The sequence below is a fragment of the Falco punctatus genome (genome assembly GCF_963210335.1).
Source record: "Falco punctatus genome assembly, chromosome: 2".
NCBI classification, from domain to species: Eukaryota; Metazoa; Chordata; class Aves; order Falconiformes; family Falconidae; genus Falco; species Falco punctatus.
In genome coordinates, this window is record NC_137581.1 from 71551381 (window position 1) to 71573180 (window position 21800).

General features: G+C 39.0%; 1 protein-coding gene across 5 annotated transcripts in view; it reads right to left on the reverse strand.

Moving 5' to 3' along the window:
• Positions 1–21800, reverse strand: part of GABRB3 (gamma-aminobutyric acid type A receptor subunit beta3) — a 217590-nt gene that overhangs the window by 48132 nt on the left and 147658 nt on the right. For all 5 annotated transcript variants that reach the window (XM_080377381.1, XM_080377380.1, XM_080377379.1 and 2 more), the window contains one exon: positions 548–768. In XM_080377381.1, the coding sequence (XP_080233507.1) occupies positions 548–768 (221 nt within the window). The remainder of the gene's footprint in view (positions 1–547; positions 769–21800) is intronic.

Consider the following 21800-nt stretch of genomic DNA (forward strand, 5'->3'; position numbering starts at 1 on the left):
CAGAAAGCATAGAAAACACAGGTCAAGCCTAAAATAGGTAGAAAGTAGGATAATGTAAGATCACTTTGTACCTCTGGTTTGAAATACAACACATTGCAGTGCTGATTCATGCTTGTAGAAATCACTGAAGGTACCCACAGTCGTGGTCTTAACTGTGGCTGACTCCATTCAACCAGGGCTGCTTGCAGCTTTTCCTTTATTAACTACAGACACATCAAGAGACAACATAAGCATCCACATTCAATCTTACCGCCTGTATTCTGGACAAAATTTTCAGGTTTACAGTTAATGCTGCCTTTCTGCTTCCTGTAGCCAGTGGGCTTTCCAGATATGGTGACTCTCCAGAAACAGATAAAACCTGACTGAAGGCGCTTCTGGCAAAATTAAGAAACATCCAGTGTGTCATTTGTTTTCTACAGGCATCTTTCAGAGTTACAGGGAAAGTTACATAATACGCTACCCAATGTTTGTAATAACCTTGTACCAGGAAGCTAATATCAACAATACATAACAACAGTGATGAAATCTTCATCATGGCAGTACAGACCTGAGGCCGTAAAGCACCGTTCCATCCGGGTGAAGGCGAATCATTCGATTCTTCACGGTAACGCCATGCACAAATGATTTCTTGTCATTTAAGAAGTAAGTGTCAGGCACCCAGAGTTGATCTGCCACGCGGTTGTCAAGCGTGAGGTTGAGAGGTATGCCAGCATAAGCCAGCCTCTTATCTCTCCAGTACTGTTGAAAATACATAGTCAAAGTGTAATCCTGGCAAGGAAAGAAAGAGAAGCACAACAGTCAATCATATTTGGTTTAACTAGAACAATTTTTTTTCCCCTGTTCCTGGCTTATTTTGCTGTTGGTTTGATTTAACTGTATATATGTTTCTGAAAATAAATGCTTAATAAAAACATTAAATATTCCTATCACCTATTAAATAATTCTAATCACAGAATGGACAGGGTTGGGAGGGACCTCTGGAAGCCATCTAGTTCAACCCCATGCAGAAGCAGGTTCACCTAGACATTTTTACTTAATAATTCACGTATCACTCCAGTGTAAGGGAACATCTAAATTCTTAAGAAATTCCGCTAGTATTGGTACCTTTTGTCCTGCTCCTCATTTTCTTTCATGTAATTCCCCTGAAAACTACTTGAAATTATAACTTTTGTGGGATTATAAATGAGATAATAGGGAAATACTGCCATCTTCCCTATTTTTAAAAATTATAGATAATGGAAAAACATTAAAACTACTTTGAAGCAGTATGCAAATTTCTGTCTCAAAAATAAGCTGCAAAGATATTGTTTATACATGTGCCTTTGTGTGAGACTGTATCTTTCAGTGACATAAAGGTTTTCTCACCAACCAGCTACATTGGTACTTAGAACTGTAAATGATAGTAAAGTCCCACTAAAGTCAATGTTTGGTTTCCATGATTTTGTCAATTAAGATTCATGATGACTGCTATGAGCTGTGATCACTAACATAAAAGCCTAAAAGTAGATACAGAAGCCTAAAACATCCATTTTAAAATTCTTTAATCTCAGAATTTGCTAACATGACTTCATCATGTCGTAATAACACTATATTGAAACGCTTTCAAAGTCTTTCACAATAGACCTCATTCTTTAGCTTCATGATGTTATAAAAAACAAACAAAAAATGTCTGGGAACATTTTAAAGATAAATGTCAGCAAAATTTAACAAACAAACAAACAAAAAACCAACACATGAAATGCAAGATGTCCAGTTAGAAAAGAAAAACCTTAGTCTTTTCTTTCCCTCATAACTTTCAAGGTTGGGAAGGACATTTTTGTTTTTAGAAAGCCTATTTTTATGTATGAAATAAAAAAGGTGAACATCTGAAAATAAAACTTTCTTATATATGGAAATGAACATTTACAATTAAGGAAATTTTTTTTGGTATGATAATACTGCTGTATTTAACAATGAAAAAAATGGGACGGTAAGTACAGGCCATGAAAACTCTGATTTTCAAATTACAGAAGTGCTCTAAATGATAAAACTTCTCATGAAAATCTTCACAAAACACTAAGAAATTTATGTGATCTCCATACACATTTAAATATTTAGCAGCAGGTGTACAAACCACAGGATACCTGCATTTGCATCTGGTTCTACAAGCTGGTGATGCAAAACCCCTCAGGCTGGCTGCTTGTTTGGGAAAAGGATGCTCAGGCTCTCTAAGTATGGCTGTTGGGAATGGTCTATTCTTGTAATAGGTTTCATGTGGAGACAACCCAATTTCAGGCACTGATCCTGCCCTGCTTTCCTCAAGCCCTACAGCCTTTACTTGAAATCAAATGAAACTTGAGCAAACCTTTCACACTCAAGGCCTTTGCATTTTTTATGCAGTGATTCATTCTCTTTAATGAGGAAGCTGCTATAGCTTTAAGAAATCAAGTTTAATTGCTTAGAAAAATAAATCATTAGAGATATCAAGGACAAGCTGTTCCCATTTTAGGAAACTAATAGGAGACCTCTGAAAACAAAAGGTCCCAGTGATAGGAAAAAGGAGCCCATGTGGAACTGCCTGGAAGGAAGCTCAGTCCTCAAAACTCAAATCCAACATGACTGCTCAGGAGAATGTGCTCCGACCTTTTTGTCAGCGGCTTTCTTTGGTGGGACTAACAGTCCCTGCTCATCAGTGAACGAGGTACATACTACACAGGTTGCACTTGCCTCACTCCCATTAGCACATCAGGAAGACCACATCTCTTGTCATGTTCTCCGCAATTTTCTAACACTGATGCATTAGAACAAATATCCTCTACTGGCTCTGTTTCATCTTAATCAAAGCTTGTTTCTATTAATGTTCAAAATTTGTGCTTGGCTTCTATAATAGTTTGCAGACCCATGTCAAGAAACTAGGGATTATAATTGCTGTGGACACAAGAGCAGTAAACCAAAAGCTCACTATGTATAAATGTGCAGTATATACACAAAATAATGCAAAACAGAAATAAAGAAATGGGGTGACACTGCACAGCATTGAAAGAAGTGAACCAGCAAGCACCAAAATGTAAGAGAAGCAGTACATTTGAACAGAAGAGAGCTTTAGGCTAGCCTCCTTCTTCCTTTGGTTTGAGATAAAACACATTAACAGCTAATAAATGGAGTAATTAACTAGCTAGATAAAACATATGTAACAATACAAGCAGTAATTGTCATTTTACTTTTAAATAATAAAATTTACTACGGCAGGGAACAACAGTGAAAAAAAGTTTACAAATTACACACAGAAACATCCAGCAAATTATCAAGAACTTTCAGTGTCTTGACTGAAAGACAAACTTCAAAAATACATCCTCTAAGGTACAATTTCATTAGTGCTTTCCCAATTAACCTTCTTATTTCCTCTTAACTTTAAATACCCACACACACACATCTATATGTCTGCTAATGTATATGTCTATATTTGCATGTATTGAAACCAATGATACCACAAAAAGGTTTTTTTTTTAAAAAAAGTACATTATTTTATGCAAAATATCAGCTCATTCTCAGTTCTTTGCTTGGTATCTACTAAGGAAAATGCACAAGCAGCAGCATCTGCAATGGCAATATACTACCCAGCTACACTAACACGTATGCCCAACCCCACTCTGAACAACAGAAAGGGCAGAAACGGAGTGCCCAAGAAAGCGTGTGTGCTACCACACACCCTGAAGGAACACTGTACATTTGTGCTTTGCCAGTCTCACCTGCACTGAAGATGATGGGATAGAAAGAATTAATATAAACCACGCTTGTTCGCCATCACTTTTTTCCCCAATCACCTCAAAGCAACCAGCAGCAGCAAACTCATATTAGAACCACACTGAAACTGCTTGGTTGCGCAAGGAGTGAGGAAAGGCCAGCTCCTTACAGTGGCTCTACCAGAGTCACCACCAGAAGAAGTTAAGCTTATTAAAACCCATAAGGATGTCAGCTCTCACTCTTTGATTACATAATTTGCTAGGCTTTGTACCCATAAAGGAAGTTTTCCCTTTTTCTATACTCCAGAGAAAAATGCAAAAATGGTTTGAGTGTGGACTGGAAAAAATGTATTAGGTATTTTTTGTCAGGTAAAATGAGAAAATGAACTTTTACCCCTAGGTAAGCGGTCGACAAAGTTTATTAAAGGCTACCCTGCTCCAAGGGAGCTTATGATGACTAGCTGTGATACAGAGGTTAAGAGGGTATATGTCTAAATCCAGAAGAAATTAATCCCACTACAACTACTGTATTAGGGTGCTATTCTGTGTCAAAGATGACACAGATCTGCCAGCTTTTAGAAATTCTAACAACTGCACAGAGCAGCAGACAATTTTCTCAGCAGCAAAGACCTCCATAATCACATTTTTTTATTCCTTTACAATACCATGCCACATTGAAGGTCCTCCTTTCCCTCCCCAGTTCCTCACAGTAATAGACACTTCAGGTCAAGCTCAGTAACAAAAAGCACTCAAAGCCCTGACAGGACAAACATGGTGCTTCTGAAGTACAAGAGAAATGTCCTCAAAATGGGAATAGCTGGGCTGCGCAGGCAACATAAGCTTTCTTTTGTGTATTCAAAGACCATGGAACATCTTACAAGGATAAAGAACGGTGACAAGCATCCTTGACTTTCTAGCACTGAACAATGCCATTAATGTATAGGAAAGGCACACAGAAAGGTGTGCTGGTACTTTTTCAACATAGTTTGCCCTGGGAGAAGGAGGGAGAAACCCCAAAAACCCAACCTCAAATAATATATAATACTTGGGAAGGAATTTAGATACAGTGGTAAAGAGCCTCACACCACAACTTCAATAGAATATAATGCATCTGTGTTCTTCCTGTGTATTATCTGTGATTTCAAAACATCTTAAGCAAGAATTATAGAGACTCACAAATACTGTATATGCTAACAATGACATTTTTAAGCTAATTAAAGCTAAGATATTTGTCTCTCCACAGACTAAACATACCATGTAGGAAGTACAACTATGATGTAACTACAAATCCACTCCAGACAGGAAGAATGTACTATAGTATGCTACTGTACAGTACCTAATACACTGACTATAGGACTAATGAACAATAAATATTAATATCCTGTAATACTAAAAACAAACAATAATTTGTTTTCTATAGCTTTATTTATGTTATCTTTAGCTTTTCTCTCCTGCACTCAATAAAAGGAAAAGAAAAATTTAAAAATACAGTTTGACTATCAAAATAAACAATATTACAGGAGCAATAATGCTGTAAAAGTAACTATCATTGTTTACAGTCTTACTGTGTTATATATCAAGGATGTTAAAGTTTTCCATTATCTGTAAAGATGTTTTGATTCTTCAAAATGACTGCTAGATAGAACATGACAATAATTATGATGGAATACTGTTAATATGGCAGTTAAGCAAAAAAAAATATATGTCCAATAAATAAATATATTGAAAATTGCTGGAAATATTGGAAAAAATATGCAAAAAGAACTATTCCACTGCTTGGGAAGACAGTCTTGCATCTACTTGAAACACAGACTTCTGTTTTAGATTTGCATTTGGATGTAAATTTACATTCTTGTTTTCTCAACCAACAGACAAATGTGATTATTACCACCAGCTTTTGGATTATTTATTTTTTATGAGTTAATAAAGTAAATACTCATTCAGTGGATAAAAAGATGTACTGAAGATACATGCCTTTGTCTGTATATCTTCAAGGTCCTTTCCCTCACCTTCCACACAATTTCAAAAATTAGATATGGCTATAGTATAAGGGGTTATTTCTGAAGCATCGATGATTGAGTTACATTCTTCCCAATAAGCCCAAAGAGAGTTGCAAGGCCAAACTCAAGAATCCTATGCTTTGACAGAAAAACTGTAAATTTGTCCCCCTACCATACACAGAAAAGACCCGAGAAACAGATTAATGCACTCATTAATTCACATAGCTAATTTAATAGATGTGTTCAGAAAGGCTCACCTTAGGAAGACAGAATTTACTAGCAATACTGTTCAGTTGTGCAAGATGATCACTTAAACATTTTTTATTCAAAATTTTCAAAAACTTCAGTGACTTTCATATGAAAGAAAAAATGTACATTATATTTTACCTGTTGAATTTTTGATTTGCCCAATGTCTAAACCATACTATTACTTATTTAATTGTCAGCAAATGGAGAAAATCACCAAAGCCTATTGTCCTGCAAAGTTTTTCACAAGAAAACGGCCTGACCAAAACCTCTCTGGTGTTAGACGTAGTTCATGAGCAGCCTTAGTGAAGGAGACGTGCGCATGCACACAGACACAACACATCCACTCTACTCCACCAAAGCACCTTTCTCTAACCTTTCTTGATCTACCTGATGTTATAGTAAAGATTCATCCCACCTATAAGATCCTGACTCAGGCTTCTCTCTGACACCATTCAAAACCCCTACAACTGTGACAGTTTGAGAACATGGCACATATTTTCCCAAGCATGTGGCTAAAATATTCTTCTGTTAAGAAAATGCAGTGCTAAAGCAGCTCAATTACACTGGTTTCAGTGTGACCCTCCATAGATCCATGTTGTCTCAGTATTCTTTGTACCAAATTACCATGATTTTTTCGTCTTCCATGAAACACACAAGGACGGTGTTATAAATAGTTCTAAGGAAATAGTCAGCCTCCAAGAACCCACTTGATGCTACAAAACAGTTTTCCAAATAAATGTATGATTGCATGGGTCTTTCCTGTCCTCTCATACCCTTTGGCACAAGTTTCCCCATCTCCACTGCAACCACACTGCCTTGTCCAAAGAGCCTGTCCCCCACTGAGCATCTGTGGGTGCTCTGAGGAGGGTTGCCATACCAACCAGTGTTCAGTTTTCTGCAGGCAAAGTGAGCATGGTTGACATAGCAACCAGCCAAAGCAGCTTCTCCCCAGCTTTTCGGAGACAGGCAGTGGTCACTGCAACAGAAGAGAAGCTTCTCAACAGGAATGAAGGGAACAGCTGGGCACCCTTGGTGGGCACTGCCCCGTGGCACCTTCCTGCCATGGCCACGGGAGCTTGCTCTTCAAAAGCTGAATATTGGCTTTTCTCTTTCTGTGTTCCTCCACCCACAACAAACTGACAGGGATGCCTTCCTGCTCCTGGGGTGTTATCTCATCTGAACATCAGAGGACACCAGCTGACAAGGAAGCAAGTGCTTGGGCTGAGCTTTGGTGTCTCATGAACACAGAGAAAGAAGGAACAAAGCTCCTGCAAATATTTCAGGTTAGGGACATAAGTCAGAAGAATAAGAAGTCAGTCTGTGCCATTTAATCCCTGATAGAAGGGAGTAGGGGGGGAATACTTAAAAATTCCTTCTCTGATTCAGACTATCACAGGTATTACAACACCATAGGCTTCTCAGTAATCAGGAGTGTCTATTCCCAAAAGACTAATCAAAGAAAAACTAATGTGCACCTTTACACATCGAGGGTTATCACACTCTCTGATCAGGTGGCAGAAAGCTAGCTAAAAGAAATACAGTCTTTCACTACACCCCTGAAGAACTGTCCAAAGATTGCAGCAAATTGCAATCAAAATCCACTTGAAGATGGACAGAAGAACACAAAATTCAGTGGTTGATGGAGCCCTCCTAAAAAAGAGGAATAGAAATAGAAATATCCAATGTTTAGATTATATACCTGGAAACTCTAAAAGAGATAAAGTCAGAAAAAACCCCACCAAATATCCTAAAAAAAAAAACAAACAAACAAAAAAAAAACAAAAAAAGACTTATAAGAAAGAAAAATAATGCTAGGCTCAGTGAGGCATTGAACTTGCTTCATGAAGCACAAATTTATTTATTTTAGAGCTGACAGGACCTCAAGAAAACAGGTACATTTAATTGCACTAATTGAAATCCTGATAGCAACCTACAGGGAAGGAAAAAAATGACCTTTATCAGCTGTCAGCTGGTTCCCACGGTTTAGGCAGTGGACCTTAGAGAGATGGGAACTGACAACTAATGGATTGTGCCTCCTACACAGTAGCAGGATGTACCACCAATAAGCTGGAGGAACAATCTACTGTCCTAGAAACTTTATGGGTTGGGTTTTTTAGTGGTGAGATATGAACAGAGGCCAAAAATTTGGGATCTACCAGGTACCCATTGTAGAGAATGAAAGACTTCTCAGACTTCTACTTTGATCTTTCCATAAACCTATCAACTTGTATCTCTCTTTGGCATTAGTTGAGTTATCAGTAAATATCTGGAAGGAAAAACAAAACTTAAGAGAAGTCCCTGTAAGTTGTTATTATTTGTCATGTTTGTTCAGGTCTTCCCATTTCTTAAGACTATCTCATACATAATTCTTTTAGTATCTGCAAGGTGTTCCAGGGCAGCAGTTATGGAGACACAGACTCCATAGCTGAGCATACAGAGATATCCTCTAAATACTGTGACCATAAATATATAGGTCCATCCCTCTCTTATTTACTATGACTGAACATGAAAACAATCCAAAACAATTTTTGGCAAACCTGTATTTCAGACTGGAAAGTCTACAGTCTTTTTGTCATCATAGAATTGTAAGAAGACCTTCCTAAAGGCACTCCAGAACTTGCATGATATTTTCTTAGTAACTCCAGATCAACAAATAAAATAAAGCTATATTTAGGAAGAGAGAACTAAGGGAAACATGCACTTGGGTGAAAACAGAAATCTGTTCACATCTACACTTTTTGGTTAGAAAAATAAATTTTTACTTCACTGTGGGGAGAACTTTTAAAATTTTCTCACCTCCAAACCTATTAATTTGCTGACTCTGGGAGCCAGCCAATGTCACTGGCACTAGAGCAGCAAGGCTGACACCCAGATTTCTACTTGCTGTCTGTGATTGCCTGAACCACCAGATATTCTTACTGGAAATCCCATTCAAGGCAGACACCATGAACAAAACGCCCTTTGAGAAAGAGAGTGAGAACACATTGGCCATCCGATGCTTTTAAAATGCAGAACCTTAAACACGATCTGTACATTTTTCAGTATCACAGCACGCACCATGTAGGTGTGCCAGGCCTGGAGGGCACCCCCAGACCTTGCTGGCCCTGCCAGACCCCAGGGCTCCCCCCCACCCTGCCCAGGCCCAGCACCCCATGCCAGCACCCGGGGCCATCAGCCCCGGCACCACCACAGCAGGGCCAGCCTCCAGCTCCCCACCTCCCTGCCCTGCCTGGCCGTGGGCCCCACCATGCCAAGCCCACCCACAGGCCCATGTCCCATTCCATCCCTGTCCCCAGGGAAGGTGCCCGATGCCCGGGGCTGGGGCTGCCCCAGTGCCCCAGCTGCCCTGGGCTGGGGGGGGGGGGACAGGCCCTGCCCACCAGGCCCTGCCCTGCTGCCCTCCATAGGGAGCCTCCACTGTGTCCGCAGCAACCGTGGCTCTTCATATGTAAACATCAAGTTATTTTGGACCAAGATATTATGTGTTCATTTTTGAGTAAGGAAATAAACCAGAAGAGATTTCTCCACAATGGCCAATGGTCAGAAAGGTGACTAGTGCACTGCCCTGCACAGCCTGCTCCCTCCAGACACACTTCTTACGCTGCTAGCTTCCCTTGGTTTGCCCTTTCACACCATCAGTAATGCTATATCCAACTTTACATCCTGCAGGAACAAAATTGGGATGCAAGCTAAGCCAAAAGGAAAACAATGAATTTACTAAAAACTCATTACTGCGGGTAGGATAAACCCATCTCGTGACACGGCTATGTTCATAAAACTTGATAAAGCGCAAAATAAATAAATGGGTAAAAGAAGCCAAACACTGCATCCAAGAGGAAATATTACAAGCATACATGAAAGGCAACCCCCCGCTCCCCAAACCTCTTTCTGTACAGAGACTTGTGAAAGAAGGGGGAAAGAGCATGTGCCCTGCCAGTAACCTTTGAAAAAAATAAGTTGTGAGCGATTTTAAAGGGAAATGTCTTGCTGAGGGAGCATCTCCCCTCCTGCACATGATCTGAAGACCCTGCACAAATCTGCTAATAGCTTTTGGAATCAGGGAATCAAAATGTGACACTGCATCAAGAAAAATTAGGAGAGTTTCAAACCGCAACACTGCCTAACTCCTGAAGCTGCAAAGAAGACAGTCTAAACCACCAACATGAAACACATATTTAGTCACAAATCTTAAACTTCCAGTTTTAATAGCTGGATTTTTAAAAGCAGAGTTCTCTGATGACAGTGGGCACTCCGCAGGGTTTTTATCTATTTAGGATACTTAGAGAAAAAGTGATGCTCTAGTGGATAATGTGTTGGTTGCTTTCCCTCCATGAATACCATGAGGTGTGAACCTCATGAAGTTCAACAAGGCCAAGTGTAAAGCCCTGTGCCCGGGTCAGAGCAATCCCAAACATGGATACAGCCTGGGTGACAAGTGGATTGAGAGCAGCCCTGAGGAGAAGGACTTTGGGGTACTGCTGGATGAGAAGCTCAAGACGACCCGGCAATGTGCGTGCACTCGCAGCCCAGAAAGCCAACCTCATCCTGGGCTGCATCCAAAAAAGCATGACCAGCACATTGATGGAGGTGATTCAGCTCTCCTCTGCTCTGGTGAGACCCCACCTGGAGTACCATGTTCAGCTCTGGGGCCCCCAACAGGAGAAGGACATGGACCTACTCAAAAGTGGGTCCAGAGGAGGGCCACAAAGATGGTCACGTGGCTGGAGCACCTCTCCCATGAAGACAGGTTGAGAGAGTTGTGATTGTTCAGCTTGGAGAAGAGAAGGCTCTGGGGAGACCTTATAGCAGCCTTCCAGTATCCACAGCGGGGCTACGAGGATAGACAGGGAGGGACTCTTTATCAGCAAGTGTAGTGCTGGGACAAGGGGGAATGGATTTAAACGGAAAGAGGGTAGATTTAGATATTAGGAAGAAATTTTTTACTGTGCGGGTGGTGAGGCACTGGAACAGGCTGCCCAGAGAAGCTGTGGATGCCCCATCTCTGCAAGCGTTCAAGGCCAGGCTGTACGGGGCTTTGAGCAACCTGGTCTAGTGGAAGATGTCCCTGCCCATGGCAGGGGGGGGTGGAACTTTAAAACTTGTATTAAACTTTTAAAGATGATCTTTAAAATACTTTCCAACCCAAACCATTTTGTGATTCTATGATTCTATTATCTATGTACAGTGACAATACTTTCCTCAAGGCTATTTTTCAGCTTCAACACGTATTTGCAATACAAGATACCTGCAAAGATGAAAAACTGCAAATACATTCTGCCATGTGTTCACTTCAAGTATTTGAATGTAGGACGGGCTACTTGTGTATTGCAACATTCCTCCTAGTGTGGTATCAACTGGAAGAACAGAAGGCAAATATTTTTATTTCCTTGGAAATGTGGTGAAAACATTAAGAATGTAAAACTCAGTTTCTATACCTCCCTTATAGAAAGTGTTTTTCTCTCACTAGACAGTTAGTCTGCTGTAAGTAATGCTTCTCCTGCAGCAAAATTACTCACATAAATCTGTGCTAGCTGGACCCACTGATTTCAAAGGCGCTCCTCAAATTCAAAAGTAAAGACGCAGACCAGTTATTTAAAGAACCAGAGTCTTCCCCACCACAGGCACAGCCTATAACCACTGCTCAATTATTTACCTAATTGATCTACTATTGTCAAATACCTCAGAAGCAGAAAAGTGCATTTAACAGGCAAGAAATACCTTTCCCCATGAGGCCTTTGGCCGAACAAAACGTGGCTCAGTAAAGGAATGTGAGTAAGGTACATTAGATACCATGGCTTTCATCCAGAGATTAGTATTCTGCAGAGCATCTCAGTTATGATAATCAGATGGCCTCCTCAAATACAAAAATTAAACCCTTGATCATCTACCTCTGCTCTTGCTCCAGCAGTGCTTTTACATGCTGGCTGGAGAATCAGTCCTCCAGACTACTGTGTAGGAACAAAGGGTCGAGTTTCATGAAGAACTGGACAAACTTTGCACAAATTCTGTATAGCAAAAATATGATTCAGTTGAAGCTGCTGTAACTAAAACCCAGAAAGGTTACCAGAGAAGGAGATTGAATTGAAGACTACAGAAAAGCCAACAGGTACAGAAGAAAATCTGGCTTGGGGAATGAACTATAGAGGAGTGAAATTACAAAAGCTTTATATCCTTGGGGGAAAAATAAGACAGAAGCTGGTAAAACCCATTTAGGACACAAGTTAAGCTCATTCTGCACCCAAAAACCCCAAGTAAAGACAGCACAGAAAAATAAGCAACCAGATCAAATGCATACATGCTACTATTGAAATGCCAGAATTTTTTAAATAAGATGAAGAAACTAGGATACTCAAGTTTTAAGTGAGAATATTGATGGAAGGAAAGCAGTCAGTGGAAACCTGTAATGTAAAACAAACTACGCAGGCAAGCAAAAGAAAGATCTTGTGTATGTTAAAGAAAGCTTTGCATCAGATAGTTAACTGTTCTGAATGTTACACATTATCTCTATGGATTAAGACACACGGCCTACATAAGTATTAGAAATAAGTTGTCACTGCCTAATCAGGATGACAATGGTGTCAGTGAGGTGCCAAGAGAGATTTAAAAGACAGAAAAAAAGAAAAAAACAAATTAGTAATCAGAAACTTAAATCACCCCCACATAGACTGGGTAAATGTCAGGTTGGGGTGTGATGCAGAGATTAAATGACACCATAAATGACTGATTCATGGAGGAGCTTTCAGTGAAAGCTGAAACAAGGCAAGACACTCTTGCAGTGTGCAAGTCACAGGTCAAAATGCTGTGACAGAACAGCTGCTCCATAACCCCGATGGAATTTGGAAATCACTTTTTAAAAATGTGAAAAGTCTAAAATGACATAAAAATAGTATTTAATTTCAAAAAGCAAAATGCATAAAAATGAGGCTGCTCATTTCCAAGTTGGAGAAAATATTGTTCATAGTCATCGTAATATGAACTTCTGTGTATCAAAAATAACTGTTGAATAATAAACAAACAAAACCCAGAATATTTAAAATTTCAGGTAAATAATGTTATTAGAACTAAAAAGATGAAGTCACAGCCAAAGGAGAAAAAATAGGTAAGAAGATAAACATAGAAAAGCAAGGCAAAATCACATAGGCAATAATTTGCTAAAGGCATAAACAGTTCTTATAAATCATCAAATGTTCTTAAAGAAAGCCTTGCAGAACAAGAAAGCAGTTCTTGCCATGGATTAATGACCATGTAAAAGACAAAAAACAAACAGAGCCTAGCAGTCCGTTTTCACCACAGTGGGAGGTCACTTGTAGACCTGAATGGGGATCTGTACAGGACTCCATTTTGCTCATCCTCCTTCCTTATAAATGGCACAGACAGGGGATGCACATTATGATGTTTATATTTGCTACATTTCTCCAAATAATAAAAATGAATGTTGTGAGTGTGAGGAGGTGCAGAAGGACAGCAGCATTCTGAATGCCTGAGTGATAAGTAAAATTCAATACTGATGTGAAGTAATGCAGATGGGGAAAACCCAGTCCCAACTATGCACTAAATGGTAGGTTCTGAGCTAACCATGGCCACTCAGGAAAAATCAGCAGTTTTATGAAGAGATCGGTTCAATATTCTGTAAAGTCAAAATAAGCAAACAGCACATTAAGACTGTGTGGAAAAGAAATAGAAAAAAAAAGGAAAAATCATTGCGCTGCATCATTTCAGCCTACTTACATATTAAATACTGCCAAGCAGTTCTCGTCCCTGTCCCTAACAGGAAAGAGCATAACAAGGTACCAGGAACTGCAGCAAGGGGAATGGGAAGCACAGCACATCTCCCATATAAAGACAGACTAAACATGCAAGCACTTTTCTGCCTGGAAAAGAAGCAACAGATATATTGCAGATATCTGTAATGATGTTGTGGAGGAGGCCGACAGCTCTTCACAGCTTCTCACTTATAAGACACAGACAGCAGCAAAAGAAACTACCAGATGTCGGTCTCAAAACAAACTAAAGGATACTCTACTTTCATGCATACATGTATGGATGTGCATGTTTAAACTGGGCAGTTCTTACCCACTGTTTGACACAAAAAATTACACAGAGGTCCCGGGAAGCCCCTGAGCAGTTTCATAGTTTGATGCTGGGAGAATATCAAAGAAATACCACAATTCAGTCTCATCCAACTTTTATAGTCTTCTTAAGCCTTCACCATTGCCCACAGCTGGAAACTGGATACTGAGAAAGACGGACTTCTGGTCTAACTTCATAATGCCATTCTCATGTCCTTATCTTCTTGGAGTTTGCTATTAAGTCATTTAGGACTCTGCAGTGCTGTTCACGAGCTGATGTGGTTGTCCTGTGGTGTTAATAAGCATTGCTGTCGGGGCTGACAACTTATCGTTCCAGGGGGAAAGGAAGTTGAAGTTGTGACCTGAAACACTTACAAAATCATTTTTGATTCAACTGCATGTGAAGATGATTTTGTACATGAGATTTTTGCAAATAGCACAAATATGCCAATGTAGAATATTTAACTGCCTGTCAAAGTTCAGAAATTATTATAGAGTCACTTCTTTAATGATGTTGAGTGATAGTTATGTTCACTTTAATTTGTCTAACATCTGCTCCTGGCAAATGTAAGCAGATGCATCTAATTATTACCTTTCGATACTTGTATATGCGTAGCATGAATAAGAACATGAAAAAATTAGATTTTTGTAAAATAGAGGTAAAATGCCTTTGAAGCAAACGACACTGCAATGAATCAGATAGCTAAAATATCTATTTTGTAGTTGTAAAGTTAGCAAATAAACACAAGTGATAGATTATTCCAAGTGAAAATATTGTTTGCAGATGATAAATATATTTAGCCTATGTGAAATTTAAATTACTTTGGAGCTCAAAGTCAGAACTGTGTTCTTTCTAATTTATGTGGATTGATAAGGGTAATATTGTTGACCTTACTTTCCAACTGCAACATTTTATTTGAATGTTTTTTACATGTTGAAAGATTTTTAAATTGGTTAAAACCCCAATTAAAGCAGTGCATTTACCCTTTTTAACACAACACAACACAACGATTACATAGATTTCTGGTCTACGTTAGAAGACAGAAGTTTAACTATAAATCCCCTGCAGAATGATCTTCTCAGCTCAGTTATGCCTGTCTCCTCACAATGGGACCTCCAATCCCATAGACCCTCACGCAGCCTCCCCACCCCTCTCACCTACATATGTAGCCCTGGAATTTGGATTAGTTGTTGACAGGGCACCTCTTGGACTTGCTGCCGTGCCCAGGGACAAATTGCGGCCACCCAGCTGGCTACCACGATGCAAGCCTGCAGGCAGGCAGCGCCATTTGCCTGACATGCAGGGTCTTGCTGCTGTGCAAGGGAGTAGCTGCCAGTAGCTTTACATGGGTATTTCTGGCAGACCTCTGTCTGCCCTGTCCATGCTGAGGCTGCTGCTCTGCATGGCAGCATGCTGGAGAGTCTCTGGACTCTCCGGAGCTACAAAATGCATTGCAGAAAGAGGGAGTGATAGGTTTCTAGGGTGACTTGATCAGGAAAAGCTGAACTCTTGATAATTGTTGCACAAGCAACATAATCTCAAACAAATCAAGAAGTTGCACTATTCACACCAAATGCAAAGTTGGTTAGGCTATCACCTCTCACACACAGAGCAATGATCACCAGTAAAGAGGAAATACTTGGCTTTAAAATATCTATTCAACCCCCAGATAAATTCTTTTAGCAGTTTAAATTTTAAGAATGTTTGGTTTACTATTGAATTACTTGATTTTTTTCACAGTATGTAGACAAAATGGCTCTGCTCATAACCAAATATCAGATTTTCCGCATGGTATAAAACCTGTAAATAGTTCAAATTCTGCTAGATGAGAAAGAGGTACCTAAAACCACATTGCATGCCAATATAGAGCAGTGGACAAGCTAAAAATAATTATTCATCTATTTTAGTGTGCTATAGTGAATTTTGATTCTGTTCGTATTTGTGCAAACAGGTGCTTCTTCTACACGATTTTCTATTTTTGTGATGACTGTAAGTTTCTATCTTTTTCTAATTAGAATTACTTTTACCAGCTACTAGTGGAAACTGAATTACTAAATCATTAATTATATAAAACAACAAAAAGCAAATGGTGTCTCAAACTCAGAAACTAAACATATGTGCAATTTGTACTTCAGTATATAATGTGGTTTTACATTATCTCTTTCACGTTTATCCAGGTTCATATCACGAAGAATTCATTTCTATATGGTCAGCTTTTCTACATGGTCCCAAATCCAGCAGCTTGCCTTCAGAGTAGAAGCTGCTGGACGCTGAGCACATTGAAACATCTGATGCTAAACTGGGAGAAAAGCTCTTAGAAATCTGGTCATAATGAGGGGAATGGATGCATTTGAAAAACATGGTTGATTGGTTATCTTTTACAACGAACTGTAACAAATGCATTTACACTAATAAAAGCATTGCCTTTCTTGGAATTCAGACTCTGTTTCCCCAGTGGAGTGTTTTATTTTATGCTTAGAAAAGGCCTTCGCTAGAATTATTGATGTATGTGTTATTATTACAATAAAATGACATGGTAGAAATACTCCAAATGGGTCCGTAAATGGATTGCTGATAATATAGTAACTAAATAAAAATATAAAGGATTTGTCTTTTCTACCCGATACACAGATTATACATGCATTTGTATGTACAGGCATGCAGGTTCCATGCTACTGTACATGACAGAAACATCCAGTGTCTTCATATCACACTAACTCGTATTTTCAGTAACACAGCCACCCTACCGGGGCTTTAAAAAGCTACTGGTTTATGGTTAACAATACCATTTCAAAAAGTAATATGCTGATCATACAGAATCCATGTGAAATATATAAACAGTCACTGCTTGGAGCTATTGCTTCAAAACCTTTACCTGAGGCTATGAAGTCTAGAAGGCTAATTTAATTAAAATTGATTTTAAGAATATCAGTAGCTACTATCGCTTTTTTGGAGTACAAGAATTTATTCCATATAATTTGTGTTTTCAAATTTGATTGACCTTCCTTTGCGGGAATAGTCTTCAAATGACTACAAAACGTAATGTCATATGGGTGTTTCCAGCAATGACAAATGCAAATTATATTGAAGTTCTAGGAAATTAGCCCCTGCCTTTTGTAAGGCTGGAATTTCTTCAACCGTCATATGTTTGGGACATACTCCGGTTACTCCTACTTAGTTCAGGTCTCCTTTCAGTCAAAGAGGATGATATGGTTTAAAATTGGGGAACACAGAAGTGGAAAGTCTTGTGCCTAGGAACTAAGAATGTTAAAATTAGCTGGTCAGTTGTTAGGAATCACAGAAGATGAAGCTGTGTATTTTGGGTAGTTGTACCGAGTTATCAGTAAAATGCATATGTGGAAGATGATATTGTAATCCTAGCATGCAGCGGATGATGGAAGTAGCAGTGCCACTGCACAAGGTATCAGTTAAAATTTCACCTAAAATATGCTGTAAAGTTCTGGGCACCTTTCCTCAAAAACTTAAACTGGAAAAGATGTTGTGAAGGGCTAATGAAAGTCTAAGGGAAGAGACAACCTTCTGAATAAAACACTGGCTTGTTTAGCTCAGTGACATGAAAAATGGAGTGTATTATGACTCTCTCCCTGCACCACATACACTGATATTTTTCAAATAATAATAGGAGATGGAGGGAATGTGTGCACCTACATCATAGCAGAACATGCCATCACGATGCTTCCACATTGTTTACCTTGATCCTAGGGAAGGAAATGCTCCATGTTCAGATGCAATCTAAGACGTTTACAACTGATTGTCTTGAGAACCACCAAGCCACATTTCTTCATCATTTAGCATTAACATTTCATAGAAAGTCCTAAAATAAACTCCAACTCAAAAAGATAGTCATCAGGTCTTTTTTTTTTTTTTCCAGATATGCCTAGGTGTGGTTAGAATGTAGGCTCCTAAATTACTTATGATCTTGAACTCCTTCACAAAGCTTTCATCAAATAAATTGTTCAAATTTTAATGGGAATTAATCAGAATAGATTAATCAGAATTTTTCTAATTTATTAGAAAAAAGTATTAATTATATTTAGAAGCATAATTTGCCTACTTAATGTTGATCTGATTTGTTAGTTGCTGTCATTGATTGTCACTAATGAAAGATTCAAGGTGTTTATTTTAGAAGATTTATAGTGTTAAAAACAGAAAATTTGAACTAAACCTGAAGCTGTGGGACTTGCCTAAGCACACTCAGGGCTAAAGCCACAGAGCTATTTACATATCTCAATCCTATTCAGTTGTGCACGTCACACTGCACACAGACATCAGTGTGTGTTTGGAAACCGAAACATGGACCTCAAGGCCATGTGAAAACATGTGCATGGGGTCTGCTGATACTGGTGCGATGACAGTGACAAACTGCACTTCTGTGGCATGTGGAGATGCCTGATGCCATCTGCTGATGGACTGTTCCACCAAAAAGTGGTGTAAAGGCCCAGAAGTATGGGAAAGTGAGAAAAGAGCCCACTTCAAGGGTGTAGTTTGAGTGGCATGACAGGATCGTAAATAGGAGTTGGGAAACCTCTATGCTTTTGTGATCTGGACTTTGGAGTTTCCCAGGGGCAGTCTGATGCCCCAGTGTCAGGACCCAAGTGTGACTGACGCACAGGGAAGAGCTCATGAGACAGGCTGATGAAGAGAGAGGACACAAAGCAGGGGTAAAGTTTTGCTTTGACACCCTGACACTTGGCAAAACTAGGGCATAAGTTACAGCCCAGGTGTAAGCAGCTGCTGCTTTCAGACAGTTTCTACAACATGTTAGCATTACCATGACTTTATTTTAAATATGCTTATTCTTGCATTCAAAGATTATGTTCAACTTTTACTGAAAGGAAGCATTAAAAGGATAAGATATTGATGTCACAACAGTGACAGTGTGTAGTTTACATGTAGCTACAGTTACTATTGTACTTAGACAGGATGAGAGCATATTCATAGCTTTACTGCACCAGACCTATGGCATGTCCTTGCCTGAATAAGCATTTTCAAGAACAGGGTTATAGCAGAAAGGCTACACATTTTAAAATACTGTTGTGTGATTCAGATTCTGGACTGAGCTCAGACAGTTTACTAGTAATGGGCCAGATTCAGGTCCTGTGATGCCATTAAAACTCTACAGGTTCTGAAGGGGTTGTACTCCTGTAAAGGAGATGTACATTTCTCCCAGTAAACAATAAAATAATGATTCACGTAGAATGCTATGATGAAAGACTAAATACAACCAGAATTAAACATGTATGCTTCCCTGCTTTCAAGGCAAACACTGGCTTTTTCTGTTGGTTTCTGCCTGCTAGATGTTTTTCTCCTTCTGTAAACTGCGTTTGTGCTCAGGTGAATTCTTCATTTATTGATTTTTTTTTTTTAGTATCCCACCTACAATCATCCATTATATGCTCTATGCCACTGCAGCTTTATCTTTGCTGTATTTTTGTTTCTGAGTATATCTGATTCGGTCTGTGCTTTTAAATGCATTCCTCCTTCCACAGAAATCATATTTCTTCCTCTAAATGTATTCCCCCATACTTGTTTCTGTCACTATGTGCTTTTTAGATTACACTTGTTGTTGCAGTATTATTAGAGCAGAGCAATAGATCCCTCCTTATTTCTCTGTTGTGGATTTAGTCTGAATTCACACAGATGTAACAGTGCACAAACTGAAATAGAACATTTTAAGGTGTTGCAATCAATCTTTCTCCACAAGCCAGCACCTGTATTTATGTGAACGTGTTTTAATAAGGATTTCTCTTCCTTATAAAAGTGTTGTGAATAGCAAGTAGTCATGCAATTCTGCAGGGCTGGTCTTGGGAACTTTGCTGGTTGTTGTGTGTTGGCTCTTGCCGTACTTCTGTGCATCAACTCTGTTTATTCAGTTAGATGCAACCAGTTTAAACCTCAGTAACCTAAACCTCTACAAACCTCACAGGCAGCAAATATAACTCCTTCCCTTGGAAAAAATACAGATCACAGAAGCCACCTAAAAACTAACGGTTTTATCAATATGCTTAGGTTTTTACACATGATCGAAGCACCCAGGCTCAACTTTACCAGGCCCATAAACTCAACAGAGAGATGGAAGAGGAAAGCTGAAAGACTTTCGAAGTTCAGCCAAAAGCATTCTGCATTTTATTCACAGATTTACATGCAGGTAAAGAAAAGGTTACTTGGTTACTGATCCCTCTCTTCCTGGGAGCTTCCATAGGTTGATATTGCTGTGTGTTTTAATGTTGTATTACAGAATGAAAGGTATTTACAGAAGAGACAGTTCAGAGACAGTTCATTCGGGTCTACCTGGACAGTTATAAATACAGCATTAAGGAAATGACACTTACTTATCTGGAGATTTTTTCCTTGAATTATATAAATTTCACATCAGTTCCTCAAAAGGAACTCGGGATGACTGCTGAAAATAATTAAAATATTCATTAGCAAGGAGTGAATCATAGTAGATTGCAACTAAACCAATCTGATGCAGTTGTATTTCCTCATTTGTTTCCCTCATAAACAACACATAACACAACCTTCCCAGGATGCTCAAACTTCCTTCAGATGGATTAGCCAAGTATTTCCAAGCAATTTTTAAAAACTCCCTTCTAAAAATAATTTATAGACATTTCTATTCTTGAATATTGAATCTTTACTGAACGTTTTATTTTTTACTCTTTGTATGCAGAAAAAAAAAGTTGATACCCTTTACTCAAAGCATACTCTTTAAACACAATACTTAAAAAAGTATTCTGGAGTGCACACACTTTCCCCTCACTGATCACTTTAACTGTGAACCTGTTACCAGAAAATTTTCATCAGAAAATCCTCAACAATCTTAATCCAGCAATATTGTCCTTATTCTGTAGGTTTTTAAACTACTAAGTAACTTCCAAAGTTCTTTGCTGTTTTCTGTCTCAGAAGCGAACTGGAACAATCACAAAACCATAAAACTTCCGCCCTAATGTTTGTTTAAACATGCAGTGCAGTTGTTACTAGGGCCTCCAGCCACAATGATGAAACCCCATTAATTTTGTGTAGCGATCACTCCACAAGAAGAAACAGTTTTGCACAAAACATCACAACTGAGTTTTACCCTTTTGTATGTGTACTGTTTAGTTACAGCATGCAAATAATCCATGCAATACACATGGAAAAGATTTGGAAATACAAATGCTCTGTTTAAATGAAGTCAGACAGACTGGCTTGAGGGGTTGTGTTGTCCCTCGTTTTGCGGGGGGGGGGAATCAAAGTAAATATTTTGATTATCTGTTACCATCACATGATACAGTGTCACTAGCTGATACATTTTAAACCACTTTAAAAAGGAACAGAGAATGACATCCATATGCAATACAGATTGACACTAAAAATATTTATCTGTCATATGCCTTCACTGAAGCCGGAGGAAAAAAAACCAAACCAGACCCTACTGCTCTTTCCTTAAGAAGCCTGGCAAGTACTTCAGTCAAGTGGGGAGATACAATATTTGTGCAGGCATGCTTTTATCAGAGAACCCTGACTTCCAATGAAAGAATGGAAATAGCTGAAACACTAGGAGGACAGCACCTCACAAAGGATTGAGCTCAGCAAGAAAAGGTACGTATCATACCAGTGCCTGAGGACAACTTGAAAATGCAGATGTTGGAGATTTAATTTCATTACAAAGATGTATGTGAAAGGAAGAAAGAATCAGAGTAAAAATCATAGAATGGTTTGGGTAGGATGGGACCTTAAGGATCATCTAGTTCCA